The 9,518-nt window shown below is 35.4% G+C and overlaps 1 protein-coding gene across 17 annotated transcripts in view; it reads right to left on the bottom strand.

Annotated features, from left to right (window-relative positions):
- Positions 1-1,933: 1,933 nt before the first annotated feature.
- Positions 1,934-9,518, bottom strand: part of MEF2C (myocyte enhancer factor 2C) — a 118,291-nt gene continuing 110,706 nt past the window's right edge. For 10 of the 17 annotated variants that reach the window (XM_041711367.2, XM_032744469.3, XM_041711366.2 and 7 more), the window contains one exon: positions 1,934-6,653. In XM_041711367.2, coding sequence (XP_041567301.1) covers positions 6,332-6,653 — 322 coding nt within the window. In that variant the 3' untranslated portion in view covers positions 1,934-6,331. The remainder of the gene's footprint in view (positions 6,654-9,518) is intronic. The other 7 variants (XM_032744473.3, XM_032744475.3, XM_032744476.3 and 4 more) reach the window with 1 other exon arrangement.

Genomic DNA, 9,518 nt, shown 5'->3' with positions numbered 1-9,518 from the left:
CAGTATCTGCTGGAAGAGGAGGAAGAAATACCAGCAGTAGAAAGATTACTGTTAACCAAAATATATGTTCACAACAGAGTTACCTTGGATGTGTCTGGATGGACTGCAGAGACTGCAGTATAGATTTATCTATTGCAGGTACTCTGAATACTTAGTGTAAAACATTAAGTACAATACATGAATACAAAAAAATGTAGTCCTATGACTAAGAAGTCTGAATGTCCCAAAATCAAGACTCCAGAAAATTTGAGTTCCATGTATCAGTTTAGATGGAGTAGGTAACCTTGCTGCACTGGTGAATTTCCAGTGAATTTCCAGTGAATAAGGAAGAATAGGCTATATCTGTCAATAGAGTGGAACAATATATTTTTGCTGCTTGTATACTTGAAGATCTGATTTTCTTAAAATCATTCCTCCTTGCTTTTCTTTGGATTCTCTCAGTACCAGTATTTTACCTCTGGAAATATAGGCATTGTTTTTGAGAAAGGATAAGGTATGAATGAGCCACATTGCTGACTTGCTCTCCTTAATGTGACATATGCAGCCACTGTCTCAGCACAGTTTCCCAGTTCTACAAAGATGTTATGTTGATTTTCACTAAAGAAAAGAAGAAAGCAAATTTCAGGGAAAGCAAACACTCTGGATGGAAAAAGTATGTGACTTAGTTATAATTTCAGACTGTACGCTTCAAAATTGCTTTTTTTGGATGACATATGTTAATCTAAAGTGAAAAAGATTATGCAAATTGTTAACCCCCCCCACTCTCATTTCAACATAATTTAAAAAAAACAGTTTATAAATAGAGATCATAGAATTTAAAGCAAGGTAGTAATCAGGATGTTCATGCTTATTTTTTTCCAGAAAAGCAAATAACAGAACAAAGTGTATAATAGACTCTATTTTAAAATTTCTTTTCCAATGCAAATATAGCATTATCAGTCTTAATCACATAGATGACTGCAAGATGGAAGACTTCCAGATAACTCTTCTAAGACAACTGCATTTTCAGAAATATTTTGTTCATCCTGGCCAATGATGAATAAAAGCTATTTACTTGTACAAAATATATTCTGTAGTAAAATCAATGGCACTTAATCTTAATTTTAGCATCTCATTGCAAGGCTCTATCCAACACTGCGATATTAACAATATTTCTCTTAAAATAAATTGTCGTGAAAAGGAACAGAACAGCACAGCTCTTTTCTTTCATAAACTTATTTAGAAACTAGGGTTTGTAAAGTAATTTTTGAAATTGTAAAATTCACCAAACACCTTAACTTCTTAATAGCTTGTCTGCTACTGGCGTAAAACCACATCTTTTTGAAATAAAGTGATTCTTTTATTCTCAAACTCTGAAACTATAAATATTAGTTGAAAAATCCCCTGTACCTCCCAATAAACAAACAAACAAACAAACAAACAAACAGTCTGAGAAAAAAGTATAGAAAGGTAAACAGATCTGTTCTGACACAGTCCTTATGCAGTTTTTCTAGAGTATAGACAGAGCGCAGATCCAATGATATATTATTTTGAGATAGAACACGCATTTTTTGGAGGGTTTTTGCATGGTTGTCCCCAAGGGTATAATTCACAGGATATGTATATATGGGAGTTTAGATTATCTGTCAGTTAATTATGCAGCTGAAAACCAGGCATTTTTTCACCTAGCTCCTCTGCTAAGGGCAGATTCAGATGGCCTCATTCCAAATGGCAATGACTCCAGAGCAGTGATGGGATTTCCCTGACTTGGTAATGTGGGGTAATGTGTGCCAGAAAATATTGCTTAGCTTTCAAAGCAAGCACAAATAATCGGTAAGGGACCTTGAGACAGCTGCTGGTAGTTAAAGCGCTGATTCTCTCATGTGTTATATTGTGAAACAGTGAAAACTGAACACTATTTAAATTAATAAAAAAATGCACAACGGACACCATATCACTAAGAAAGCCAGTAACTTTACTGATTTGTCTGCAAAATACAAATTATACCTTATTTCCAGCAGGAGAATCTTTTGAAATTTTCCCATTTTTGTTCACTACAGACAGCTGAATTAAGTCCCTTGAGATACACAGATGTGGTTTAACTTAGTTATAACATCTTGTCATCTAGTGGCGACAAAGTCCAGCTTATGCCGCTGTGAGCCTCTACTTTAATATTTGTTGCAAATGCTTGTATGCTCCCATTTACAAGCTATTTTGTTATCACCATTATTTTATGGAAGCAAATCCCCATGAAAGAGAAGAAAGAAAGAAAAAAAGGATACAACAAACCATCTGAAGCAATCCAAGTAATGCCTGTGGTAACCCAGGTCTGATATTAAATACACAAAAGACTTTAGCACTGCATTTTTAATTTTTAATTTTTTAAAAAATTACTTTCTTAAATGACCTTTTTCTTGAATCAAACAGAGGTATGGATCAATTTGAGGTATGAGAAGGGAAGGTAGAAATGAAACATGTGACTATGAAAATAATCAAATGGATAGTTTTCATGCAGAAAGTCTGTGGCTCAAAGCTTGGATTGCTCCACATCTTTGGTTAAAATATATTAACAAAAGCCTTTTATTACATCTACAGTCTGAAGCGTTCTAACAGACACCAATGTTCCATCAGTCCTTCAAGAGACCTGTAGTGGCAGGAAATTAATGCCATATAACTGACGACATCACAGCAGATGGCACAAACAGGAACAGATGAAGTATGCCATGTTTAGGCAACAGCCTTTATTGAGGTTTCAAGTGGCTTTTAAAAAATTACAAAGCATTTACCTTCAAGGTGAAGGAAGAAGGAGAACAAAACAGCTGTTAGACTACAGATAAAAGTGGGTATATAGGATTGCAAATACAATACAAAAGGGTTGATGTCCTTGAAAACAGCCTGTGAGTTCAATTGTTATGCTAGCTTTACCTGAAAAAAGATCTGAGGACAACAGCTAATTTGTACACTAGTCATTAAAAACTGCTAAATTCCTCTTCTGGGAAAAATATAAGCCATTTTGTTATAAACCACAATTTTTGAGAGACACTGAAATGAAAGCAGCTTTACTGTGAATGGCTCAATGCATACAATATATATGTTGTGCAGATAGAGTATATCATATAATTGTCACTAGCAATTAAACACTAACTGACAACACCTTTTAATAGAGACTAGCTTATCTATAACAATAGCAGGTGTCTAGAATGCCACTTCAGGTGTTTGAACTTACAATTAAGAATGTTGCCTAAAACATCATATAGCATGGGTTAAGGTAAAATAAATGTTAATACTCTTTCAGGGCTCTGCCCCAAACTCCTTAAATACAAAGGAATCACACAATAAACCCAAATTAGCTTCTGCAAATACAATAAATGGTAAGATACAGATAAAAGATAAAAGAAAGGTAGACAGTTATAGTTTACGGAAAGTGACTTCACAATCAAAGTTGTGCTTCTTATCATTAGATCAGTTTGCAAATATGCATTATCCCCCACAGTTTTGCCAGTATAAGTTAGTCGCCTTCTGCAGCAGGAACAAGAAGGCTAACTGGCATTTATTTTCATGTGATTCTGTTCTACTTGTGTTTATACAAAAAATCACTGTCAGAGTTAATATAAATTGCCCAGGCAATACTTTTCATGCTACTTTCTGCTTAGTTACTTGCAGTAATATTATACACTGCATCTTCATTAAATGATATCTTTCATTTTTTTTCATGTGCTGCTGGGGCAAATCGCAAGGTAAACTATTAATATGGCTATTTTTAATATATCAGTAGACCAAATCCCCTTCCCCACTGAGGAGTTTCTATTACTATTCCAATAAAATTGTATTTTTTCTTGAAATGACAAGGTATATTTGTGATACATTTGCATATTTTTGACACACTAAAGTTTAAAATTCTCAAAAAAGAATATGAGTACATGTTAATCTGAGGGTGAAGAAAGTGGTTTAAAACACAGGGTTTTTGTGTTTTAAAATTAATTATGGGCCCCATTTTATCTTTTTGTTTTGTTTTGTTTTGAATTTTTTATTTATTTTTTGGTTTTATTTTTTTAAACATGCGTATCTTTGTTTACCCTGCAGTTTGCTACACGAGGTAAAATGAATGCAAAAGTAGCACAGTATTCTGCTTAAAGAGTTTCCAGATTATGTACTAGCCCCTGCACGGCTGAAAGTGCCTGTAAGGCAGGCTTCTGTAAGGTCATGGTAAGTGAAGAGCCTATGTCCTAATGCACACTGTAGTCTGATCATCATTCTCTACTACAGAGAGGTACACTCCATCATTTAGCAGTGCACAGCAACTGCATGTATAGGTGGAAAGAGTGTGGATTTCACTTCAAAGTACTTTGTGTTGACATTTTGCTGTTGCAGCTATATTTTTCATCATAATGTCAATGGATGTAGTTGAGACCTAGAAGGACTCTTGAAAAAATGAGAAATATTACACTTTTACTATGGCACTAACATTTTGCTTAAACACTTTTCCCCTCCAACAGAAAGATTAAACTGAAACACTTGAACATACCATTTTTTTTTCTAACAGACAAGAGGGACAAAGAGGGACTTGAAGAAAATGGCACATTCCCTCTGGTCAAGCTATCTTAGTCAAAGGAACAATATGAGGCTGGAGAAAATGTTGATGCCATGTGCTGAAGCAAGTCCTATTCCGGTGTAAACACACAGGGAGTGTTGCTCAACAATGTGCCCACAGTGAGATGATGTGACTGCAGAGGTCCATGAGAACCAGATGGCCAATATTGCCTGTGTAAAACCAACTGATTTTGAACCACCCTTTAACTGATAATCTCTTTAAGAGTTTTATGTCTGTGAGAGGGGAAGAATCTACACAACAGGCACTTTTGTGCCGATCCCTCCCTTTGCCTCCCCCTGCTGCTTCGGCACACATTTACCTGCACTCACGTAGCTTACAGCCGTTAGAGCTGCACATTCCATTCAGACAGGCAGAATACCAGCTTCATTAATGAGAAAGGGCCAAGTTACGCCACTTTGTCATTTAACCCATGGAAAACTACAAGATACGCAGGACGTTATGTAATGGAAGGGCCCTTAACTTGTTACAATGCACAAAACAGCATGAAAGAACTAATCAGTATATACAATGGATGACAGTTCACCCAACTGATTGTAAAATGCTGTATTAAAATGATTTAAGTTGTTACACTATGGGTAAAGTCTAATTGTTTACAGATCAGTCTTTCAGCAGCTGACTTTGATCTGTAAAATGTATACCCACTAAAAGAAAACCGAAAGAAAATAGTTAAATGTGCAACTGCACAAATATAATTCCCCACTATCAAGAGAACAAAAACTATTACCATAATTATTATATATATTAGAAAGCTATACACAAGCATGTTAATTTCACAGATTTTTTTTAAAGATTCTTAATATTTTATATAATTAGAAATACACATTTCAAAAACAAAACTTCTGCAAAGAGAAAACAGTTATCTTGATTAGCAAAGCATGGAGTTCCTCAAGGCTTAGGGCAGTGCTTTCTATACAAAAAGTCCTTTTTGCTTGTTTCCTCAGGACTGCTTAAAAGATTAGCAAAGCTATCAAAGAAAAAAGAACAAATTTGGGCTTAAGGAAACTACAAAAGCCACAAATGCTTTGCAAACTCTGTCTTACTTTTTAATATGAAAATAAGCAAAATGTAATGTACATATTTTTATACTTTTTTATTTAATAAGTGATGCAGACCCAGAATTTTGGAAATTAAATATATCAGCCCTTGAACTCTATAAGTATGGTCCTCTTAAAATGGTTTGATCCTTCTTAACTGAGTGCCATACTCTAACAAAATGCCTGCATGCTTGTGAGCATTTTAAGTATGTTAGGTGACTCAGTCTCTTTCTAGCATAAATTCATGGCCACCCAACTGCTGGATCTGTCAAAACATCTGTACATTTTCTATATGTTGTATAACAGCTGCTTTCTCTCTCAGTAAAGATCTGCCATTTCTGGCAAATGTTTTCATTTTGTCTATTTACATTGTAAATAACGTTGAACCTGCAACATGACACTATCTATTGTAACATACATTTTGCAAGGGAGCACAACAGTGAAAAGAAGTTAGCCTTAAAATCTATTTTGTACAAGTGTTCTGTTGTACAACTCAAGTGCTAAGCTGATCTCAGCATTTCTGTTTATCGTTATACTGCATCACTGAGGCAAGTTAAAAGTACTTTTACAAAACAGAGTACCTGACTTTTTTTTCACACACGGCACATATAATGCATATGAACCCTTCCCCCCACCCCCCTCCCATTAAGGTATAGCACACACACACTGCAAGAAAAAAAATCCCAACTAATAGGTAATAATGTTATCATGTTGCCCATCCTTCAGAGAGCCGCATGCGCTTGACAGAGGGGCTTTCCCTTTCGTCCGGCGAAGGTCTGGTGAGTCCAATGGGGGAGTGGAATTCATTCCGGTGATCTTCTCGGTCACTTCCATCGTAGGAACTGCTACAGCTGCTCAGACTGTCAACAGGAGATCTCCCCGCCTCATGGCGCGTGTGCTGTTGGTATCTCGATGGTGTGGTGGTACGGTCTCTAGGAGGAGAAACAGGTTCTGACTTGATGTTGAGGCTTTGAGTAGAAGGCAGGGAGAGATTTGTACTCTGAGATAAATGAGTGCTAGTGCAAGCTCTGTAGGAGGAAAGGAAACTCAGTTACAGACGGAGGAGGCATGGAGCCCCCAGATATGCACAAACACTCACATGAAACAGCAGTATAAAGGCTTGCACAGGACCAGCACATGCAGAGATCATGGGGACTGTTGTCTGAGCAGAACTCATGAATACTGCGGAGATGATAGCACCACAACAGATGTGGTCAGCTTTAGGGGGACAAGCCCTCATTTTGGAGAGAGGTCTCACTTTCAGGGTCTCTTTCTCCTTTCTTTAAGATCAAGTGTCAACACAAGTTTGGGAAGGTGAGCCTTTGCATTGTTGGAACCACATTCAGGTTTCTGTATAACAAATACTTGTGTGTGTATATGCATCAGCTGAGGTGGGAAGCATGGACTTTCTGCTGGGTTTAATCCAATTAATTAGAATGCACATAACTATTTTTATTGTGGTTTGTTTTGACATGTGACTTCAGATGCAAAACAGAAGAAAAAAAGTCTGGTCTGGTAATTTTTATGCTTTTCAGAATAGAGTTGAAATTACTGGTCCTAATATTGACATCGACAAAATAGCACAGGCAGGCAAGGATGTAGATATGATTTTAGGGTTGAAATCCATAAATCTATGATTCAATCCAAAATGAATTTGGGTAAACTTCAAAAGTGAACCTGAGGAACAGTAGAAGGTGAGAGAGCTACACTGTTTGCCCATAGGAAAGCCAAGCTCAAAGGATGCTACTAGTAGACAGACTGCTATTCTGAAACTTATTCAAAGGTAAGCTATGCAAATATTCTAAAGTTTTTATTTTCTTTTTTTTCCCCCCTTCCTTTTTTTGTGCATCTTTTGGGCAGGTAACGGCAGAGGAAAGATGAAACAGGCAGGGAGGAGAGTGAATACTGAGAACACACTTTATGGGAGAAATGAGATTACTTTCAACTGCACAACATTTTGTAGAAAAGCACCACCTCCTGGCAAAATCTGACTTTTCATCATTAGAACAGAATTTTCAACATTCAGTTCACATTATGTTCCACTTCAGGGACCATTTGCTAAGCTGACGTTGGTGTCTTACCCAATAAACAGAATTTCAAGGTTGCTATTAATGAGTATTTATTTGTACAGAGGTAGGAAGGCAGTAGGGGCAACACTTGACTTCACAAGATTTTAAACCTAAAGGGTGCAGGTATTTTTAATGCAAGAAGGTGTAATACTGGGATTTGAAAGGGACTTCTAAGAATGTAGAAGACACAGGTAAGTTTAGTGTAGACTTTTAGTTTACTGAAATAACTCTTTCCCTAGGGTGTCATCAACTGAGAGCTGAGTATTATTTAAACAACACTTACTACTACTTTGATGATTTTTTTTCCTTCTGACACATTTAAAATAAAATTATATGTCTTCAATATTGAATAATATCCTCTGATTTTATCAGGAATTGCTGCAGCATTTAAAAATGAATGGATCTTGTTAGAAAACAAACCAGCATGTTCTACCTTCAATTTTTTCATCAATCCTTCATTCCTATACAGATAAATTTGTCAAATTTGCAATAGGCCATTTCCTAAGTTACAGAGCTCATAAATAGTAGCCTTTACAGTAAAAAATGCAACCTTTTTCTTTTTTCAAAGAGTATATTTTCTTTGTATTGCTTCGGTAAATATTAAATTAACACATGTAAGAAACCATAAATATAAGGCTTTGCCATTCCAACTTAGTGAAATATTCCACTCTTCCTGAAACAGTCCAAAGAGAATCAAATATACATTTCTGGCTTTTTTTTTTTTTTTCCCTGTGTTGCTTAGGAGATACTAGGACTTCACCTGAGTAAACAGTTTTTTAGCTTAGTATGATAAGATTACATATGATTTTACATATGTATATTATAGCTAAACCTTAAAGTTCTATAATAAAGGATGGTGGAGCCTATAGAATGGATTTAGAAGTGTTTGATTTGAGCAAGTTCCATGACACTTTGCAAAGCTCAGGATAATTAAAAGAGATAAAAATAGACAAAAATAGCCATATTCAGTCAAATTTGTTTGCATGGAACATACTGGCATTCTACTGTGTGACAGTATCCAAAGGAACAAATCTAGAGGGATAAACTGAATTTCAATGATACACAGCTGGTATTATTGTACTGGAATATTGCCTTTTTAATAGTGCCTCAGATGTGAGTATAAGAATGCATCTCTACAGACTTTTCTACAGATTCCTTGTGATGCAGCAGCAGTATTACATAATAACCACATAAAAATTAGCGGCAGTTATATAAATGCTTCAGGTGGATTGCATTTTGAACCATCTTTTTTTTGGTACATTTTTTAAAAGGATAAGAAATCATTTTGGCAGGTAAAGATTGAATTTCTGAGGTTTATAGCAATATTAAAACAATAAAAATAAATTGTATCACTTATTTTGATTCACCTTTGTTTCTTTCTAAATATAGCCTTTTGCTGCTGAAAGTATTTCTGACATTTAATATATTTTTATTTGATTATAATTTGGAATATTTCATTAACATTTTCCGAAACATTTTTTGTGAGAAGCTCATCTAAGCTAAATCTGCATGGGAAACTGATAAACATACATGCAAATGGTGAAATAATAGGTACTTAGGTACAATCTTTAAATTTATATTCTAAACAAAGGATTGACCTCTACTTAGAATGGAAAGTACACAATAAGAAATGAGAATTTTGTCTGCTGCAAAATGATTTAATTTCCTGTACAGGTATGTATAGGTGTAGAAACAGCTGTTTGCACTTAAATGTATCAATGCATATTTTACACTGTTGCTTCATATAATTACATTAATTGGGCCCAAGCATGCCCTGTTATAATAATGTGAAACTTTCACTAAATTCCCTGGTAAACAAACATG

Source organism: Taeniopygia guttata, chromosome Z (assembly GCF_048771995.1).
Source record: "Taeniopygia guttata chromosome Z, bTaeGut7.mat, whole genome shotgun sequence".
Classification (NCBI taxonomy): domain Eukaryota; kingdom Metazoa; phylum Chordata; class Aves; order Passeriformes; family Estrildidae; genus Taeniopygia; species Taeniopygia guttata.
This window is presented reverse-complemented; position numbering and strand designations above follow the sequence as displayed.